The sequence below is a fragment of the Sceloporus occidentalis genome, unplaced genomic scaffold (genome assembly GCF_023333645.1).
Source record: "Sceloporus occidentalis isolate IW3139 unplaced genomic scaffold, rSceOcc1.0.p SCAF_103, whole genome shotgun sequence".
NCBI classification, from domain to species: Eukaryota; Metazoa; Chordata; class Lepidosauria; order Squamata; family Phrynosomatidae; genus Sceloporus; species Sceloporus occidentalis.
The window spans coordinates 1,945,423-1,968,171 of NW_028317083.1; the positions used below are offsets into that span (position 1 = coordinate 1,945,423).

Genomic DNA, 22,749 nt, shown 5'->3' on the forward strand with positions numbered 1-22,749 from the left:
CTCGGATATAGGCCGCACTTTTCCCCCCCACTTTAAGTCTTTAAAGTGGGGGTGCGGCCTATATTCGGGGTCTAGCGGGGTTAGGATACAGATCCCCCGCAGCGGTGCAGGGGACCTGCATCCTACTCCCCGATACGCTCAGACAGCCTCCCCTGCCAGCACTTTCCACGGGGGGGGTGCCGGCACGGGAGGTTGTCTAAGCGCATCGTGCGGTTGTCTAACCGCACGATGCGTTTTACCTCTGGCCCCCCGCCTGACTTACCGGAGCAGACTCCCGGGTGTCTTGCGGGGCCGGCGGGGGACATCTACGCAATACGCGTATACAACTTCCGGTGCCGGCACATCCGGGGGGGGGGGGTGGAGTGGCAGCATATCTCGGGGGGGGGGGGGGGACAGTGGCAGCATATCTCGGGGGGAGGACAGTGGCAGCATATCTCGGGGGGAGGACAGTGGCAGCATATCTCGGGGGGAGGACAGTGGCAGCATATCTCCGGGGGGAGGACAGTGGCAGCATATCTCGGGGGGGGGGGGAGAGTGGCAGCATATCTCGGGGGGGGGGGGACAGTGGCAGCATATCTCGGGGAGGGAGGACAGTGACAGCATATCTCGGGGGGAGGACAGTGGCAGCATATCTCGGGGGGAGGACAGTGGCAGCATATCTCGGGGGGGGGGGAGTGGCAGCATATCTCGGGGGGAGGACAGTGGCAGCATATCTCCGGGGGGAGGACAGTGGCAGCATATCTCGGGGGGGGGGAGTGGCAGCATATCTCGGGGGGAGGACAGTGGCAGCATATCTCCGGGGGGAGGACAGTGGCAGCATATCTCGGGGGGAGGACAGTGGCAGCATATCTCCGGGGGGAGGACAGTGGCAGCATACCTCTCTTTAAAAAAGCACCAAACTTTTAGGGTGCGGCCTATATACAGGGGCGGCCTATATCCGAGCCAATACGGTATATATATATAAATATATATACATATACATATATATATATACACACACACATACATACACACCAGTATACGAAGTGGTCTCAAGCTAGGCCAGAAAGTGCCCCCCTTTACCAAGCTTTGCATCTTGAAGTAAAGTTGTTTATGTGGAACTCATTTATTTTTTCCTCATTTTAAACAAATAAACAACGCATATGTAACGTACCTGGCTGCCGGTCCCTCCGGGTCCGCGGATCTTCAGCCGCCACGGAAGAGGGGGAGACCCCCCACCTTGCCGCAGCAACCTCAGCCGCCACGGAGGAGGGGGAGACCCCCCACCTTACCGCAACAGCCACAGCTGCCGAGGAGAAGGGGGAGACCCCCCGCCCTACCACAGCAGCTTCAACCGCCGCGGAGGAGAGGAAGACCCCCCTCCTCCGCAAGACAGCTTCTGCCGCCGCGAGGACGGGGAAGACCCCGCAACTCCACACGGCAGCCGCCGCCTTCTGAATCCTGGTCTGGTCCTGCCGCGCGTACGCGCTCTTCCGCACGCCACCTAGTGGCGCCAGCCGGTACTACCGGTCCTTTTCGTAATTTGAGGTCTCGCCAACCCCAAGATGGCCGCGGACCGGAAGTGACGTAACGGCATTTTGAATTTATGGCGGGAGAATGCTAATTGAAGTCTGCACTTCCTCTTTCTATTTAAGAGCCTCAGAAACCATTCACCTTGCCTTCTGATGGTTGTACCTATTTGTATAGTGTCATCCCAGTACGCGTTCCTGTTATTTGATTCCTGGCATCTGACTCCGGCTTACATTACGACTATTCTGACTTCTGGCTTCCTGACCTCGGCTTACCCTGCAACGATCCTGACTTCTGGCTTCCTGACCCTGGCTTGCTCATTGGTTATTCTATACTGGACTCTGGTGTTCTGTCTTTGGGACTTGCACACGCTGTTCTACCTGATTACAGGTTCTACCTTACGCTGTGCGTGACAGCATATTTGTATTTTCTTCTGTTGCTATGGCAACAAAGAGCTTAACATAACTAAAACTATTTCTGCGATTTGTCAGAGCGCACGATTGAATAGATGGGGGCAGGGCGAGTTCACTCCTAGGTAGGTTACTGGAGGAGGTCGATGGGTAACTTTGAACATGGAGTTATTACTTTTTAGCATATAGTTATTTGGGGTCCTGCTTTGATATTGTTTGAAACGTGGGTAGGATAAGTAAGGTCTATCTATTAAAACGTTGCCAGAGCAGAGACCCACGGGAAATACATATTTATCTCTTACAGTAACGTAGGTCGGCTTTGGCAAAAATGTTTTTGTTTTTATTTTGCTCCAATAAACTTCCTTTATCAGCAGACATAAACGTTGCCATTGTTGTCAGTCATGTGATATGTTGGGGTGACTTTCCCTACTCACCACACTGAGCTGATTCTTTATGGCAATGCTAATAAAGTCCCTTCCTGTGTAATCAGTGTCTGACTGGGTGATTAAGACTGAGCCATTCCACTGTTTCCCATAAATAAGTAGTCAGGGTGTTTGTCTAATAGATCAGGTTCAGATAACAGAGCGAGAACTCATACAAGTGGCTAATATACAGCTGCCTGAAAACATATTACGGGGCAAAAACTACTGCTGTCTTACAAAAAGAAAACAGCACATTTTTTTAAATCTAGTTTTAATCTGATACGAGTAATAAAAAATTGGTGAGAGTTCCCATTTTAGGCAGCAACGTGTATTTTTCCAGTATTGCCCTAGTGAAATAATTAAAACCAGTCAAACCAGCAACGGAAAAGAACAACACTTTCATTTGCATCAAAGGAACCATTTGTCGTCTCGGTGGAAACAGTCAAATGTGGTATTTGTTTAGACAGTTGTGCGTTCCTACAGGTGTCTATAGAGCTGGGAATTTGGTGTCTCCCCCACCACTGACATGGTACATTCCATGTCCACATGCTCTTCATTATAAACGTTAGGTGCCAGCTTGCTTTACGTTGGCATCCATCAGGTTCCTCACTCCAGAACCAAACCAGACGCCGTATGCAAGGGGAAAAAAACAGAAAAAAAGGATAATTGATACAGAAGAATCCTTATGCTAATCAGGTGAAGAAGGTCGCCACCAGTTAGGGTTCAAAATGGTCCGATGAGAAGTCCACTTTCCTTAAAACTAGTCAATGGTTCTTCTCCAAAGATCCCTCTCACCATTATCTTTATTAAATGATTTAATCTCATAAATGTATTGAAAAGATGTGAAATAAATCCAAGTCTTTAGATATTTCTTCTGTCCAAGAAATGTATTATTGTTTTTGTGAACCCAGAAAGTAGCCCAGAACTCAAAAGATAAGCACACAAGAAAAACGGAAGCTTAGATATAAAAAGCACAGGGGAATAAGCCTTTGTACTTCACTAAATGTCTCTAATTGATTTAAATGTAATATAGATGGCGGCTTCTGGATGTGTATTATCTGAAATGGCTTCAGTGGATTTTTTGAAAGCAAAATCTCATCCATCATTTTGACATCCTATATATTTATATAAGCAAGATGCTCTACAGGAGGAGGTCTATCATGCATGACGGTTCTTCAACCCCCTGCCGAAAGCGTCAACCAACCATATATCTTTCAGACACATCATTCACCCATTAATTTTTGTACCCGTACGTAAACCCTCAATTTGGTACCTAACAAAGTCTTGCATTGACACCATCATCATAGGACACCTATTGCGAACCAGTCCTGGCAGCACCAAATTAAACCTATATTCGACACTGACTTCACAGACACTAATACTTTGAGCAAAAGGGATTGGTATTTAGAAGATAAAAATGTCTACAGACAATGTTGTGCCTTTTAGGATTGTAGAACGTGAGCAAACATTCTGAGATCCTAGAAAATAGGAGATCAGAGAAGGTAAGACGGACCGAGGGACAGTGTCAAAGAGGGACTGTCCCTCCTAAATAAGCAAAGTCCGAAGGCAATCTAAGAATGTGAAGATGGTTGGGTTATCATAAGGCTCATATCTTGGACTCAGGAGCCATACCAAAAAAATACATGTGGGGGGTCAAGGGTTGGGATAATAGAAAATAAATATGATTTTCTGATAATGATCACCGGCAGTATTTTCCTTGTATTATACTGAGCATAAAGAACGTATGCGCAGCCGGCTACCCACACCATGACCATAATGGAAGAAAAACATCATTACTTTTCTTTTTTAAACAGCAGATGTTTTAACGCAGCTGAACAAGCAAAGTAACAATCTTTTTATCTTCCCCCTTTAATAAATACACTCTGAAAGCTTATATCCCCAAAGATTACTCTTTCGACACTCAGTGTGGTTTATTCTCAGCGCAACCCCTCCGTTGGAGCAGAACAACCAACCGATCCCACGGTGGTGTTTAAGAATGTCCTTAAAACCTACAGTCTTAAAAACCCTCCACCATTTTCTTTTATGAACGGCTACACGGGAAATCCGCTGTCTTTATTACTGGGTACTGGGTTTAAGGATATAGTCCGTGTAACAGATCACACGCTATATGAAGTGTTATAATAACACTTCTAGAAGGACACATTCTTGGCGGGGGTCTTGGTATTCAGAGCTAGCGGGGCTGTTTAGGAATATATACATACATACATATATAAATATATATACACACACTATATATATATATATTATTATTATTTATTGTTTTATATAGCGCCATCAAATTCCGTAGCGCTATATTTATTTTTATATATATATATATTTATAAATATATTAGAATGTTTTGTTTTCTTTGCAAACATCTGTATCTGTGGGGGCTGAATGTAATTGGAAGCCGTGTTTACTCTAGCCAATGGAGGAATAACATGTCCTGCTTTTATTGTCCTTGGTGTCTTCTTAGATTCAGGAGTCATATGCCTATCCCCATGCACGTTAAAATGACCTCATTGTGTTAGCCTCTACCACGTCTGCTGGCAGGTTGTTCCACTTATCTACCACCCTCTCAGTAAAGTAAATCTTCCTTACATTCCATCCCCTGACTCTCTAGTGGCTGTGCACGGCCTCTTGCTTTCTTTTTCCTTCAGCTGCCAGGTCCCACTAATTTGTTTTTAATCAATATATATATTACATATATATATATATATAACTGTGCTGTGGGGAACGTTAGTGTTCCGTCTCACAACAGGTGTCCATATTTATGAGGTTGCGCTTGGTGCTCCAGAAAATCGAACAATTAATATTTAAGCACAGAAATTAAATCCTGATGTCTGTTTGCCCAAATACAAGCCTATAAAAGCTGTTTATGTGCGCTCAGGAAGACTGTGGCATAAGTCATTTAAAAAAACATTTACACCGGGGATATTAGACAAGGCCACGGCTAGAAAGCGAGTCCCTGGCAAGGAATGGAGCAGACTAGACAGATGTGTGATCTGTGGTGCTCTCACTTGAAATAAAATAATTAAAAAAAAATATTTCATGCACATTATACGGGACTTGCAAAAAAGAGTTGAGGGGCTGACAACTGGAAACAGTCTGACTTTCTATGTTTCCACCGATGAAGACCACAGAAGGTCAAACCATTGGCACCGATATGTTCTGGATAATAATCTATTTGGATCCATTTAGAGCATGGAGTGTATTTAGTTTTGTCTAACGGTGAATTTCACGGTATAGAGGAACTTTATAAACCAATACTGTAAATAATAATAGGCAGTCAATCCGTCTCTGTTCGCATCTAGCATTCATTTATTGTTTAATGTTTAAAAAAAAGTGAGGGTCAAGGGCGCGCAAGTTGCTCCTGCCAGATTGCGTATGTGCTGGGATCTCTTCTTCCGGAAACAAGCTGGCTCCTTACTCTGTTATTTCCTGAAGTTCGGATCTCCAGGTTCCTATATACATAACTTTCTACCCACGAAGGACGGCGTCCAGGATAACAACATCAATATGGCCCAGAACAATAATGCATAATGAGCCCAAGAGCCTAGAGAGATAACACACGCTGCCGCACATGGACCCCAAATTGTGAATAGTAATTAGTTGCATGATCTGAGAGTAAAGCGCAAATAACTGATGGCTTTCTACAGAGTCAATAAAAGCAACCCCAGTGTATATCGTATGTATAGTTAGATATATTTTTATTGTGTCACCATCGTAGCTGTCAGTGGTACGGAGATTAAGCCCAGCCATATATTACCGGTGACACCAGCATGCATTCACCAAAACAGAGTGCACAGGAAGCCTAAAAGCAATAGAAAGGATCCAGCCGCGGTGGCTCATAACCCTACATAAAACAATGATTATATATGAAACCAAAGCTAAACACACACTCATAAAACTGTTCTGATCATCGTCTCAAATCTTCAATTCAAAGCAGCTCACAGAGCACTCGCTAATCCCTCCTTAATGCCTATATTTACTATAATCTGTAGGTTTCTTATTAAAACGGCATCTGAACCAATGTAAGTGTGCATGTGTGTATGTAGATATATATAATGTTAAAAAATAGCCACGTGGTACCCCTATGTGAGGCACTGTTAAATCAGGAACTAGACTGATTTACCGTATTGGCTCGGATATAGGCCGCACTTTTTTCCCCCACTTTAAGTCTTTAAAGTGGGGGTGCGGCCTATATTCGGGGTCTAGCGCCCGACGCCCGGGACATGCAGTCCCGGGCGCCGGGCAGGCAGCGGGGTTAGGATACAGATCCCCCGCAGCGGTGCAGGGGACCTGCATCCTACTCCCCGATACGCACAGACAGCCTCCCCTGCCAGCACTTCCCACGGGGGGGGGTGCCGGCACGGGAGGTTGTCTAAGCGCATCGTGCGGTTGTCTAACTGCACGATGCGTTTTACCTCTGGCCCCCCGCCTGACTTACCGGAGCAGACTCCCGGGTGTCTTGCGGGGCCGGCGGGGGACATCTACGCAATACGCGTATACAACTTCCGGTGCCGGCACCGGAAGTTGTATACGCGTATTGCGTAGATGTCCCCCGCCGGCCTCGCAAGACACCCGGGAGTCAGCTCCGGTAAGTCGGGGGGCAGAGGAGGACAGTGGCAGCATATCTCGGGGAGGGAGGAGGACAGTGGCAGCATATCTCGGGGGGGGGACGGACAGTGGTAGCATATCTCGGGGAGGGAGGACAGTGACAGCATATCTCGGGGGGGGGGGGGCAGAGTGGCAGCATGTTTTTTTGGTGCTTTTTTAAAGGAAAAAACTTTTTCTTTAAAAAAGCACCAAACTTTTAGGGTGCGGCCTATATACGGGGGCGGCCTATATCCGAGCCAATACGGTAAATATGCACTATGCAGGGCCGACTCACCCCCTAATGCACAAGAAACTCCTTAATTTTAATACCGAATAACTGAATTGTTTCAACTCACCAAAAAACAAACACAGAGTTACTGAATAAACAGGCGCCATTAGCATTTCTAAAACGGAGTTTGGCAGGGTGTGAGATCTGAGGAGCGACTCCACTACTCTTCAAAAAGGATCTTAGAACACGCGGACATTCTGCAGGGGGGTAAAGAATCCCGAGCGTCAGCTGAGCTTGGAAGTTCTCATGCAGAGTAATGGTTATGATCTTCGAATACAAACAAGAATCAGGTTAGATTGCTGAAAGACAGAACAGGGTAGTCTTTGTACTTACGCCAGATGGGTAATACCGCTCTGCTTTTAATCACTGCAAGACTCCATCCTTCTTAAACCTCCACTAAGGATACAATCTACAAACAGGAAACTTTTTTGGATACCAGATACTTGACTATGTTGTTTAACGGATTCTACATCAGCAAAAATATATAATAGCTAAAGGAACACGAAAACAGATTTATTTAACGAAGTATTCAGCATACATGGCTGTACATTCAAAAGTTGTAGATCTACAAAGAAACCTGTTTTGCAAAAAAAAAAAAATCTGAAACTTGTTACATTTAGTAGTTAAGTATAGAGTTTGCATTATACAAGCCTGCAAAAAAGCCCTTAGAACGGCAAAACACCACCCTTGGGGTCCAAAATCAATTGGGGCCCCTTGCCACACATGCCCCTGGAACGATTGCCGTGCCAGCACTGTTGCCGACTGGCAGAAAGCAGATCATGAGTTAGGATATGTGCTCGGTCAAACGCATCTCCTGTACGACAATAAGCATGGGGAAAGGGCCAAATCCAATGACAAACCAAAGCCAAGACAGATGTCTTTTAAAATATTGTTTGCTATAGAATATTAACAAATACTTAGCGGACTCTAAAGCAGGGACATAACTCGCAAGGGACAAGGAGGCAGACACTGCACGCTGCACGCAATGTATCTGCATTTCTTGAGATGAGACGTTGGAGTTGGGTGGGACGACCAATTCTGCCACCCGGCACCAAGAGCCCTGGTTATAGCTCTGCTGGATTGTTTGTCTATTTCAGTCAAACAATACTTAAGATGCACTAAACAAACTGGTTGTGTTCTGTGTACTTTGTATCCTTTAACCCGTGTCCTACACCAAACACCCTATACTCCCACTTTCACTAAGACATAAAGCAGAACGTTCTATTATATACAATTTAGTGAATGAATCTGTCAGCTTTCGGAAACAAGAGACAGACTCTCAGTTTCAGACCTTAGTAAAACAATCCATTCCTCAATACAATAGGATCTTATCTCCCAACCATTCTTGCCAAGCAGGAACGTCTGGTTCATAAGAGGCCCCTATGACGTTACTTCTGAACAGAGATGCCTTTGACACGAGTCCAATAATGAATTCCCACCAGGGTTTCAAACGGTTTTTGTTTGTTTGAAGTTAAGGAACTGTTTTGGGACTAAGAGGTGATGTTTTGTTTATTCACAATCTCCTCTTGTGGTTTATCACGAAACAAATAAACTGAGCAAAAAAAATTCTGTTGGGACAATAAACAAAGGAAACTGGAGCTACGTTTTATTGATTCGTATTATGGACTCCATTTGATTTTGAAGAACATTTGAGCTTCTCATGGACGTTGGTAAGAGACCCCAAGAAAATGGCTTAAGTGGTCATATATTTTTCTTTTTTGAGGGGGGATGCTAATGAAGTTCTAAAAGAAGCATTGAACTATCCATAATGTATGGAGCAATAAATATATATCCAGTACCAAGCCCTCTCCTAATTGGTAGGTTGTACTGTAAGGACAACCGACTGTTGGATTTCCAGCGTTTCTCAGATGCCATTTGGCTGGCATGTAGTCTTGGGCTAATGAAAGTAAAGGAGTATTAATATGGCAAGTTCAATGTCTCTATTCAGAAAGTATGTAACAAAGAGAGAATGTTGGACGTTCGTAGCTTTGTGCTGGAATTCTAAAGCCAAGTTCCATCTCCTGAAGTAATTTTCTTTTATATTATCATAAACTGGAGTAACTTAATACAGTTACAGGTGCTTATGAGTAATAAACCTTTCTTACCTATTCCGACTACACTAGAAACGTATCTTTGTTTAAGTCCAAATTGTTATGTGATATATGGAACATGGAATATGGCGGCGCTATATAAACTAAAATACTACTACAGGATACAATGATCGCTGTGGTGTGATCAGTAAACCATTTATAAAGTTCAGGACGTTTGAGACTTTTTTCAGTCTACACCAAAGAAAATAGTTGCGTAATCATCTTCATTTATCTGCACGCATTCTTACAATGTTTTACATAGTTCTGCACGCAGCGCCAGCCAAGTTCTCCATATACTTTGTCACTCCCTTCATTGAAGAAAATAAATACCAAAGCCAGATGACTATTTCAAAAAGCAAAATGGGATGCATTATTGTCCCGGTACAAGGGTTTCAGGAGGATCCAACTCATAAAAGGAACAACAAGGCTATTTTAGTTCTCTGGAATGAAACAGTGAATGAAAAGAATTAACTGTACGGTTCTGCCAAACAATTTGTTTACTTGATTTCATTAGGATAAGTCAGTTCATCTGTGGTTTATTCCTCGCTCACAAGAAAAACGACGGGTAGACAGACACCGGTCTTAGAGGCCAGTAACCCTATTAAATGTTCTTTGGGGGGGTCTGCAAGGTGGAGTCTTTAGTTGAAGGTGATTCTTGGGCCAAAATAGAGAAAGACGTAGTATTACAAAAGCTTCCAGGAACCGAGACGTTTCTTCATCCCATTCTACAAGATCTGTTTATGTCAAAGGAAGAGCTGCTTTAATAAGACATCGTTATTTGTACAAAACCAGTTCCTTGGTCTGTTCTATGACAGCTCATAAAAACACGGATAAAGCAATGGTAGATGTGAAGACATCCATGTCATCTCCAGAATTAAAAAGCAATTTCCAGAATTTCAGCAATAACTCGTACCCTCAACACAAAAATAAAGGGAAGATCGTTTTCCCTTAGAAGAAGCGGACCGGGCTACTGTTATGCCCCACAACCACCACCACCCCAAATAGCGCTCAAACTTAGACCACCTTGTGGGAACCGCGTCCTTTTCCAAGACAAAACTAATCTGCAGAACGACCTAAACGCGCCTTTTTAAGACCTGTGTTTATCTTTTGTAGCTCATTATTTGAGACATTCTGAGGAAGTCCCGCATTAACCCCGAACAAGAAGCTTTTAGAGCACTTTCTAGCCAGGCAGTCAAACACTGTTATGTTAAAGCGATGTATATTATGTTGTATATCACAATGGGCTCCCAAACACCTAAAGATGCTAAAGTTTTGTATGCCAATAAAAGGTTGAACAAATTTGGAAAGAAAATGGTGAAACCCGATACTTTTCTCGTGCTGTTCCTTTCAAACTAGCCCCCATGGTAAGGTGTCCATCAGACCATGGCCCTCAATTTTAATAAAAGGGTCATGTTGCCGTAATACTAGGACTCCTTGTTTATGGCTAGCTGTATTGGCCCCAGGGCATTGATCAGCGACTCGCCTCTAATGCACCCTTTAACCCCCTAATCACAGAGAGCTTGTTTTTGGGACAGAGGCCTAAACCAATCGTAAAAGGCGGCTGAAGCCTGCGAGGATGTGTGTGTAGAGGAGATCACGTGTGTACACACGGTTTAGCAGCAGCAGGAGTTAAGGTTCAGTCTCTGTCAGCACTCTTGTTGTGGGCCGTGTTATTGTGTAACTTCCAGGCATACGAACAAAAAAAAAAAAGCATTGACATTCTCAATAATGTTCCTGGCACTTCAGCTGCACGCGGCACGTTCTCCGAGCAGCAAATGTAAGGTGAGTTTGCCTTCAAAACCCGTCTATGTTTTTATTAGCACTCATGCGGGCCGTTTGTGTGCCGTGGGGGAGAATAAGGTACGACGACTTTCGATTATTGCTACAATAGTATCAGAGGCTACCACGACAAAAAAAACCAAACAACTAAATTAATAAATAATAAGTCCTTTTATCATCATGGTCCATTTATAATGTTTTCCGCATGCGCATGTATATGTCTTCACTGACACGCAGATTCAATTTCAGGCACTGATACAATAGAGCTGTAATAGAATTAACCCACTGGGCAGGAATAGCGGTAACATGTTTTTAACTCATTAAGCGCCCGGGGCATGACTAACCCTTTAATTTAAATGCAATTTACGCCATGTGTGTAAAATAATGAATCTTCTGATGGAGTTTTGTTTTAACTTAAATCTGACACCATTGGTAGAATGTTTACAGTTAGAGCTTACAACTAAAGGGTTAATATTGGCAATTCCAGATGTTTAAATCCCTAGATCTGAATGCTTTGGATAGGAGATTTAAGAAGCCACGGCCCTTCCACTGAGTAACTTAACATTAAACCGTAAGGCAGTTTTCCGCAGGGCCAACCCTTACCTCTGGCTCCAGAAAGTCTAACCTCCCAATGTCATGTGCCAAAGGTACGCTATGCTACTGCCTATGCTTTATAAGTCTCGTTATAATCAGATATCGCAGAGACAATGAATGTCAAAAGCGGGTCCGTCTAGAGGATAAGACCGCCACCCTCCCTGGAGCTGCAGACCTTTGCAGGGGGTCTTAGACCCTCTAGAGGCTTTAATCAGAAAGGCAGCCCAGACCCGTGTCTGAAAATAGATCTCGGGATTAAAGCTTTCCCTGTGACACGGTAATCATTCGAGGGTTACTAATCACATGCGGCTTTGTGCCGTTTAGATGCTTTGCTGCTCAAAAACAGAATCCGCTCAGTTTGGGCAGTTCTCTTGTATTTGAGATGATTTTCTATTGAATTTTGTTGCCCAGCTGTCTTGCGAAATAGCAAGCAGTTTATAGTACACGGGAAGCGAGGAGTTAAATACTTTTAAAGGCACTCAATGTCCTGGAAGTATAACATTAAGAAGTGGGTAGTTACAGGTGTTCCTTGGGTATCAGTCTTGTTGCCGGTTTTGCTGGTAGCTTGTTAGGGCGCGTGCCATCCCAAAAGTGCTATTTTGTAGCATAGCTTTCACATTGATAAGAACAGTTCTGCCTACTTTAATTAATGAATGTAAGCCAACTGATTAGTATACTTGCTGTCCAATAGATTACAAGAAGAAAAAAAACCACCAAAAACTATTCTGCTGCTTTGGCAATAAAGCTTATCAGCCTATCAAAGCCCTTTTTCCATGTTGCATCATCAAAGACAAGAATTAAACTGTCCCTGATAAAATACGGGTGATGTTTCTTGAGTAGCTAAAGCCTGAAACTAAATGTGTTCCGGTTAGAGTTCATCGGTATAAGCCTGTCATCGTCCTCTTGGGTGCTGGTAATCAGGTTTCACTGATGGAGACTCCCCCCGAACCCAACCTCCAAGTCCGTTTAGTTGCAGCTACAGAGGAATGTCTCAGATGAAAAATAACGGCTAACGTGCGACAAAGGGATAGAGACTAAGGTGGAATAACAGGAAACATCATCCAGTCCAAGGTGCGAAGATCAACATCCATGCTTTTGGTGTCTGGTCTGAAGGTCGCATCCCTTAGGTTTGTGGTTTACGGTGTTTGCAGGCAGCTCACGTCACATACACTAAAGCACAGTGACTTCTCACACCGTTGTGAGATATGAGGGCTGCTCTACTAATTCAAGACAAACTATACTGGTTAGGGTAGTTTGAGACCATTCCAGTTTTTCTGGGAAATTGTTTTGTTAGCTGAGCTAGTCAAATAGTTGGGCCCCAAATAAGACCAGTTTGCAATCACCAGAGAGAGCAACGCAGATTCTGCTCTACTGCTGACCACGTAGATACGCGGTAAAAGCATCAGCGCTGGTTACTATTGCCTGTGTCGTTCATATTTATGTTTGCATTGAGGTAAAGTGACGCTTTGCAGCTTGCCAAATTCACAGAGCATTGTGCTGGGTAAAATTAGGATTTGGGTCGGCCCTTCGCAATGCATACTTTGGTTGGAAAAGATGGGTGAAAAAACCTATATTGTCACCCAGAGTTTCTGACATGACATTAAAGTCACGTGACGACATTTCCATCACATTGCCCTTCTAAAAGTAGACTGTTAAGGGTAAGCCAACATTAATTATCACCAGGTGAGAACGGACACTGTTCTTCTCTGTATCGTCTTAACCGAGTCCTTCTTTCCATCCGTTCACACTTTCCTTTCTTTTCCCTTTGGGAAAATCTAACCTTCAAGTTGACTCCCACCAAGATCCACCACAAGACTCTAAATCACTATGACCCCCCCCCTCCAAAAAAAAAAATTCCAACAAGAAATATCTTGGGGGGGGGGGATCACACAAAACGACATGGCAGGGAGTGAAATTTCACTGCATGAGCACATTTTTGTCCAGCGTCAGCTATGCACAAACACTGCTAGGACAATATTGACTCAGGAGAGACAATGTCCCTGTGGGTTCTGGGCACCCTCTGTAGAAGCAAACGGCCAGCGTTCCGCTTGTTTCTGGTTCAATCAACTCCCGCTAGAAATATTTAACTTTGTTACGTTTTCATTAGAGAACATTTTATTTGCAAGGAGATTTAAATCTTCTTGCTGCCCGGTGCGCGGAGTTCCCGGTCCGCAGGCACGAAGCGGATCAATAAAAATGTAATTGTCTTCTTCCCATGAAGTCATAATCTAAAACCAGAAGGTTAGAGGAATTAATATTTAATATAAGAAAAGTATTGCAGTGAAAGGGGGGTAGATAAATGGTGCCAGCACCCCGACAGAAGTGGTAGAAGTTAATACAGTAAGGGAATTTCAACGAGCAACTTGAATCCAAGATGAGCCTAAGAACCGATTGAGGTTCCAGCCCTTGCCGCAGACTAGATGGGCCGAATGGTTCGTACCTGCGGTTAAATACTATGTGTCCGTGAACGTTGTTACGTCTTTTTGGGCATGACGTGGAGCTTTCGGTGTGCGGGAAGCTTGCAACACACATTTCAGCCACAAATAGCGTAAGAAGCAGCGGAGGTCTTGGCACACGGGGCACCTGCACAGCGATCTGCGTTTTCTTTTTTACCCAACGTCTTGTAAACCCTTGGTAGGGAGCGGCCCCCGGCGGCCTGCCAAGTGAAGCTGAAACTCCGCTCAGCTCATGAAGTGGAAGCAAACGGCGCTCACGTGCCCAAACCCTTCCCGGATACCATGTAGCAGAGAGATGTTCTTAGGTCAGAAACAGCTCCACATTACGCAGGAAACTCGTCAGCTTCCTTCCTCTGCGATACTTAACGACTACATGAACTCCCTCGTAGTATGAGGAACGCGCTGCCAGAGGTAGGAGAAGATACTTAAAAATCTACATTACTGTATTTGAAACACCCAGAGCAAAAGGGTTAACAGAGTCCAGCTAGACTGCAAAACCTTGCAGCCACCTCTGCTGAGCAGCTATTCAACGTAACCACTATTACTTGTAGCAAAAATACTAATACACCGTTACCTTAATATGTGTAGTGCTGGCTGTGTGGAATCCAATATATAAGGTAACAGGGTAAAAATAATGACACAACAGGTCTCGTGATGACAGAACACGGCTCTCCCTACGCTGTGTGCGTGTGATAACGCTACGGGAAAGTGTAACAGGGGCTGGCTCTCTGCTGTAACGAGTTGATAAGTTAGGGGTTCAGATTAGCAGAGTCAGAACAAACAGATAGCATTCAAATGCAGGAAATACGCATTTTCTCGAGACCGGGAAAAGAAAAGGTTTACGATTTAGGAATTTTGAAACCCATCCCAAACACTGCGGAATCACGAAGTAACCGTTTGTAATAACAAAGGGATTTTTTTTTAAATAATTTCAGGATACGCTTCCCTTTTTTTTTTTTTAAGACACACATCTCTTTTGATGAATCTCTGGACAACAAAAAGTGTTGGTTCTAAAAAGAACATTTTTGTTAACATATTCAGGTTCCATATTCAGTGCAAGGGAAAATGTTTGAACTGAAATCTGACTATTTATGGGTTATTAGAATGTTTCCAGTGCAATTATCATTTATGCGCATCATCTATGAATCACCATTACGAGCAGATAATTATACATAATTAAATCTGTTCTTCCTGTAAGAGCGGGATTAAAAAAAAAAAAAAAAGAGAGAGTTGTCGGATGTATAGAGAGCCAGGGCATCACTTCGATTTGCCCAGATTTCTTCTATTTGTGAGAATCTAAGGCGAAATGTTTCATGTTTTGTGATGTCTCATACACAGGTCAGCTGGTGACCAGCTACAACGCATCGCATCAGTGCCACTATGTGGAGTTGTGAAGATCTGAATTACACCGACAATATCGAAGAGCAGCATTTGTGTCATGATTTCCACCTTATACTCTTCGTCTTCTCTCTTCTCTACCTCATCGTTTGCTTCCCAACCGGCCTGTGCTACAATGTGCAGCTGGTGTTGGTCAACCTCTACAACAAAGCAACAATGACTATGCCAGATGTATACTTTGTCAACATGGCCATTGCTGGACTTATCATCAACGCAGTAGCCCCGGTCTACCTTTTAGGACCAGACTACACAAGGTGGTCCCTGTGGAACTTTGGAAATGAAGTTTACATCACCTTGCTAATCCTCTTCAATGTGTCCTCTTTGGTGATCATGTATTCGACTACCTTGCTCAGCCTGGACTACTACATTGAATGTGCTCTACCGCGAACATACATGTCAAGTGTCTACAATACGAAACACGTGTGTGGATTTATATGGGGAGGAGCTGTGCTGACCAGTTTTTCATCTCTCCTTTTCTACATTTGTAATCACGTCTCCACCAAAATTATTGAGTGTTCTAAGATGCAGAACAGGGAGGCAGCCGACGCCATCATGGTCTTTATTGGATACGTGGTGCCGGTTCTTGCTGTGGTTTATGCTATGGTGCTTATTTTGAAGATACGGAAAGAAGGAACACCACTTGACCAAGACTCTGGGAGATTAGACCCATCAGTGCACCGCCTTTTAATTGTAACCGTGTGCACGCAGTTTCTATTATGGACGCCATACTACATCACACTGCTGGTGAACACTTTTGCGGATGTTTGGGTGAAGTCAACGGACTTAAAGTACATGAGGATTTTCCAATTTATTGAAGGTTTATCCAATTTTTTGGCTTTCTCAAGCAGCTTTGTCATACCTTTATTACACAGGCACATCAACAAGAACTTTCACAGTAAATTGCAGAGGCTGCTTAAAAAATTGCACTGTGGTAACCAAGGGTGTCCCCACGAACGTACCGCAGTTCAACAGGTGCTGACTTGACAGAAGTAAGGAACGTGAGCTTCTCCCAACAGAAGTGGTTCTCTAAATCTATGGCTGCTATTGTTCTGGTCTATGTATATCAAATGCTCTTCCAAGTACCATACTATGTGTCACATCATTCTCACCTAGAAATAGGATTTTCAACAAAGACTGGTATGCTCTGGTATGCCCTGGTATGCCATGCAATTCAAAAGTGGGCCACAAAGGAGATCTACATTAGCATTCTGACGGGATGCTTGTTGAGGCCACCTTACTGTTATCCACAGCAAGAAATGGGCACCTCTGTCACCTCACAGTAAATGTTTCCGTGACTCAAGAATATTGCTTTGACAACATAAAATGAAGGGAAAATATATTTATAGAGGCAACTAAAAACTCCCACCTTGATAAGAGCTGTAGGCCAAAAATGGCCCATTTACCTTGCATTGGTTTACATTTCTATGTAAATAACTTCAAAGCACTTTGAAATGTGTAATATGTTTATTTTTGTCTATTATTAATACAATGGAACATCATTGATTTGAAAGTCTTTAAAGCCCTAAAACTCGTTAATCTGCTGAAATGACTACTCATGACTACCATGCAGCGATTGGAAGTTATGGAGGGGGCTCCCCCCCCCACACAAAGTTCTAGGATTTAGTGTTTATTAGATGTCTACCCAATGGACGTTTTAAATCAATGAATATCAGGATGCAAATCATCGAAGTAACGCTGCATTTGAAGAAGAAAATATTGCATTAATACATCTATAAAAATGTAAGATATAGAAAAGCTGCCAAAACATTATGGTCTAAAATAAGAAAAGGGATACACAAAAAGGTCAAGAATCCATAAAAATGTTAAAAAACGTGGACTTCATCATTCCAAAATAGCTTCATTTCTTTTTTTATTCGGTAAATACATATTGCTTTACCTTTCTTTTCTTTTTAGTTCTGCAATTTCTGCTGCTGCGTTATTTGACTTAGATAAAAGATACTAGGGGTGGATATACAAATAAATAAGTACGATGATTAAAGCATTAAGCATTGTTTCCACTCTAACCCCAGTTGCAGAATTCTTTTTATTGTCCAAAAAAAATGGAAACATGAAATTGAATAGCTTTTTCAAAGTAAAAAAAAATAATGTGCTGCTGAACTTATTATAATGGGAACAATTAAATGTGCTTTTATGTCCAGATGGTTTCCATAACATCAGAATATGAATAGAAACGCAGTTTAAGCATCATAGTAATCTAGTAGCCAAACGTTTGAACTGTAGCTCCACACAATGCTAGTTTTTAATTTCTTTTTTTTTTCATTTGCTATCTGCTTACATGTCATTTATATTACCTTGTTGCTTTGTTGGTAATTAAAGGGGGGGGGTTGTTTGCGATATATTAAAAGACCCTAAGATATTTCTTTAAAAACAGGCGACTTAAAATAATACACATGGGACAGCTTTCTGAATATAGCTTTCTAGTAGAATTTTATATACGGGTTTGGTGCAAAATGAAGAACGAGAAAAATATATTTTAAGGAAAACTAAAAGGCAGGGGTTTGATAAAGTTCCAAACAAGTTAGGAGCCAGACAGACAAATATGGGAGCCAGTTGAATATATATTATATATATATATATATATATATATATATATATATATATATATATATATATATATATATATATATATATATATATATATATATATATATATATATATATATATATATTTCGGAAGTTAGAAGTCTAACTGGTACCATCCATACAGATCAATATAAAATGGAACAAAAGGTTAGTAGCCACATCAAAAAAATCTAGAAGCCAGGGCTACCTGGCTTCTGGGATCTGTCAAGCCCCGCTATAAGGGGAACACACATACTGTATTTGTTTATATAACCTGCCATTATTACTATTAAGCTAATTTGAAGGTTGAATAGAATAATATGTTTGTTTATTAAACTATTACTTTGAAGTCACTGTAAGCATTTGCTATTCTAGATCTTTGACATTCCTACGTTCGTCACAAACAGTGTTACGCCACATCTTGGCATTCAAGCAATTTATCGAAATAAAATTAGCAACATTTTAAAAAAAATGCCTTATACAGAATTCTTGTATATTGTTAAATTATTCTCTAAATGTCAGAGATTTCGTGGAAATACTGAAAACGGTTGAAGTGTGTTGCGTGTCCATGGATTTTAAACCTACAGTAACAAAAAACAATACACAAGTGTCCTTAATACGTTGTTGTCTTGTGTCACATGTGCCTCTGGATGGAAAAGGTGCTAACAGTGTTATAGTTTTCCAACGTGGACTTTAAGCTTTTATGTATGGTGGTTACCTTATGATGTCAACCCGATAAAATAATATTTGTGTGACGCCGTGTCTTCTCCATTTTTGTTCAACAATCACTACCGTGTGATTAAGACAAGAGAATAAGTGAAAATAATTAAAGTTTCTCTTGTAAGATATCTTTTTTTAACCTCTAGCTAGCAACGCATATCACTGGAGGCTGGCTGAAGATGGGAGCGATACCAAGAATCAACTGGGTTTGGAAGGAAGTCTGCCAACATCTTCTTACCAGTGGCAATACAGTGGGTTCTATGTTCATGTCTCACACCATGTCTCACACACATTCTCATGGCCATCATCTGCCCCACAGGGAGAAAAAAAATGCGATTGAAGCCCTCTAACGGCTGGAGAAGTAGAGCTCGTCCTGAAGGGCAAGTGTCTCCGGCTTTCATGTCAGAACGCAATCACACACATCTGTTTCTACTTCAGAACAATGACATCATACCCTGTACATTAAACACTGGCCGCAGATGACAAAAGATAATAAATGCTCAGAGTTTTAATAAATCTCAAGGTAGAGCGCCTTTCTCAAACCGTAGTTTAGTTGCGAAGTTGGGAAATATGGAATATGCCAGAGTAATGTTACAACCGCGATGGTTCTTCCGGAGTTCTGCCCCTCTTACTGCATTTTCAGTAGCAGCAACTGGTGCGTTTTTTTGCCCTGCGTAAGGTATTGATGGATTGCCCGGACATGCGCAGGCACAGGCAGATTATACATTGTAGACCAGGGGTTCTCAAACTGCGGCCCTCCAGCTGCTGCAGGACTACATCTCCCATAATGCTCCTACAGCTAAGGGGCTGGCTGAGGAGTATGGGAGATGTAGTCCTGCAGCAGCTGGAGGGCCGCAGTTTGAGAACCCCTGTTGTAGACTGTTCTATGTTGTGGCAAAAGGGTAACTACGTTAAAGCAGCCGTTTTTTATTTTTTTGCTTAAGGCAATTATTTACAGATTTTGTCTCTCATCCAATGTTGTGCATTCCACATTACCCATAAGACGGCATCCTCTCTGAGCATTAATTATAAAAAGATCCAAACCCTAAGTGTGTTGAAATGAATGCAAACAATAAATAATTCGGAAATTGCCTAGTAACGAGTGATGTTAAAAAATGCCTTCTGGCCAGTGTTTGCTTAGAACGTGAACAAACCTTCAAGTCCTTTCTTATGTTTTAATTCATGTTCTTCAAACACCAGCCTATTTTACCACAACGGTATAACAATCTGTACAGCAACATCCACGCCGAGGGACCCCTAGGTACCTTTTAATAAGAATACATATAATCATCAGTGTCCACATTTACCTACCGACAACTTCATTCCGCGAATAAACCCACAACCCAACGCTTCAAATGGCCAATGGACGCTTCTATTTTAGGGGGTGTGGTTAGTGGGGTGTGGTCATGGGCTGGGCTTCACCAATATTTTTTGTTCACCTTTTTTTTAGTCTTATCTATAACTGTTTAGTTAATAAAAACTAGGTAGAAGGTATTACTAGGTTAAGACTCACACTTTGTCTTTCTATGAGAGTTCATCTGAATTGAGAGCAGGTCGGTTTTGAGACAGGCCCTTACTGACATTATTGTGTTATATTTTTCAGGACATTATTTATAAACACATTGTCTGCTATTTATAGATATGGTACCGAGACTCCCATATGCAGCAAACATTCTGAGCTTTCTGAGAAAAGAAGGGCATCAGGGGAAGGAGTTATTGCCCCAAGGAGGGACTGTCCCTCCTAAACAGGCACCTTAGGAGTTACGCCCCTGGTGCCTAGGTCTCAAGTTGTTCCTATTTATTAACATTCTCTCCGTGAACCCACTTCACTATACTCTCAAACCAGATACAAACTGGATGGTACTGAAAAAAGGTTAAGGACAAGAAGGCGACAAGAAGGCAGTTGGAGGGGAGAGTATTGTCAGCGGGCAGGGTGGAGGAATGGGCAGAATGTGTGGGAGAGAGAACGTTGGGCAAAGGGAGGACGGTTAGGAGAATCAGAGAAGGTCATTAACAGCTGGACCTGAAGGGGAGGAAACAGCAAAGGCAGAATGCTCTGGTTGTAAACGTGAGGGCAGGGCATTCCTACTCTAATGTATCAGTTTGTCTTAGTCTGTCAAGTCTAGCTTTTGCAGAGCCTTGGAATTAGTTTCTAAAAAGTGCCACATAAATTGTTGCTGCTATATAAATACAGGATAATGCTAAAAGGTGAGAGAGACAAGCAAAACAAGAGAGAGACAAGCAAAACAAGAGAGAGACAAGCAAAACAAGAGAGAGACAAGCAAAACAAGAGAGAGACAAGCAAAACAAGAGAGGAACAAGTGAAACGGGAGTTAGAGGAGAAAAAGAGAAACTAAAAATGTTTAAATAGGATATTCTTGTACATAAGTACTGGTTATATTGGGTGGTGCTTGATAAATCCTAATCATCATCTTACACCATCTGCCGCATCCTAATACTTAACGGAGTTCTTAAATATTGCAAATACATAAGGAATTAGGAGGACGTCTATGCTGGAGGACAACTTGAATCATATTTAACGTCGCCATCTAGTGGGCAATCGAGAAAAAGGCAGCTTGTATTGAAAATACTTCTCCCCAGTTGTGTGTTTATGACAAAAACATAGAAACATATATATATATATATATATATATATATATATATAATAGATACGGGTGATTTATTACTTGTGTTCATTTAATTTGCACATTTAGGACATATATAAAGAATGTAGATATTTTTCCAGTATTGACACCGGGACATCACTATCCATCACTTCTTTGTGAATGCAAGGAGCAAAATAAATCTCTAGGGAAAAGTTTTCACAATAAACACATAGGCATGTATGTTTCATATCTTACAGAACTGTCAGACTCTGACCAACACTTTCTTTTTCTCACCAGCTTTTTGCATGCTGGGTGGTACCAGGGGCAGATCCAGAGTCCTTGGGAGGTCACTAACACTATCACACCTACCCAGACACACTGCTAGTGTGTGCATGTGTGTTAGCGTACAGTGTCTAATACACAAACCCAGACATACAATAACAAACTCACAAACACACATATTCCAAAAACTGACATTAACACAACTACATATTCAACACACACAATCCAGACGCTAACACAACCAGACACACACTAATGTACTCAGACTATTAACACACATTCCGACACTAATCGAACTAGACACTGACATTTACATACCCAGACACTCAAACTAACCCATTTGTACACAAATGCTCACACTAACATATCCAGACACAGACACCGACACACTCACATACCCAGGCACACAGCCATACTAACATACGCAGAAACACACTAAAACACTTGTTAGCAAAACTAGAAATGTGTCGTATTTAGTTAAGTGTTTATTGACATAGTGTCTTGATAATTGCATCTAATAACTGAATTACAAAATAATGCCAAGTGTGTACGTGGGCACAAATAATCAGCAGACACGCACTACATACCCAGACACACACACACTACGCACCCAGACACACACACTACGTACCCAGACACACACACACACTACGTACCCAGACACACACACACACTACGTACCCAGACACACACACACACACACACAATGTACCCAGACACACACACTACGTACCCAGACACACACACACACACTACGTACCCAGACACACACACTAACACACCCAGCTCAATCAGCTACGGAGAGGGGGAGAGTAACCACCGTCACTGGAAGGCAAGACAGCGCATTGGGGATTAAATACAAACTCTGATTCAGATGCCAATATCTTAAAAGTGGTTTTATCACCATAGCAGCAGAATGCCCCTGCCGATTGTAACATCCCATTGGTTGCTATAGTGATAAGACCTAAGACTGCGCCCCTTACCTTTTTTCTGTGTAATCCCCAGTGTTCTC

General features: G+C 42.4%; 1 protein-coding gene across 1 annotated transcript; it reads left to right on the plus strand.

Moving 5' to 3' along the window:
* Positions 1-15,528: 15,528 nt before the first annotated feature.
* Positions 15,529-16,530, plus strand: LOC149283521 (G protein-coupled receptor 146). The gene has a single exon (XM_089497522.1). It carries the CDS (start codon positions 15,529-15,531, stop codon positions 16,528-16,530), a length of 1,002 nt encoding a protein of 333 aa, XP_089353648.1.
* The last annotated feature ends 6,219 nt before the right edge of the window (positions 16,531-22,749 follow it).

Bases quoted from the DNA above. Each gene is read 5' to 3' on its own strand.
- LOC149283521 (XM_089497522.1), top strand. From the start codon at position 15,529: ATGTGGAGTTGTGAAGATCTGAATTACACCGACAATATCGAAGAGCAG.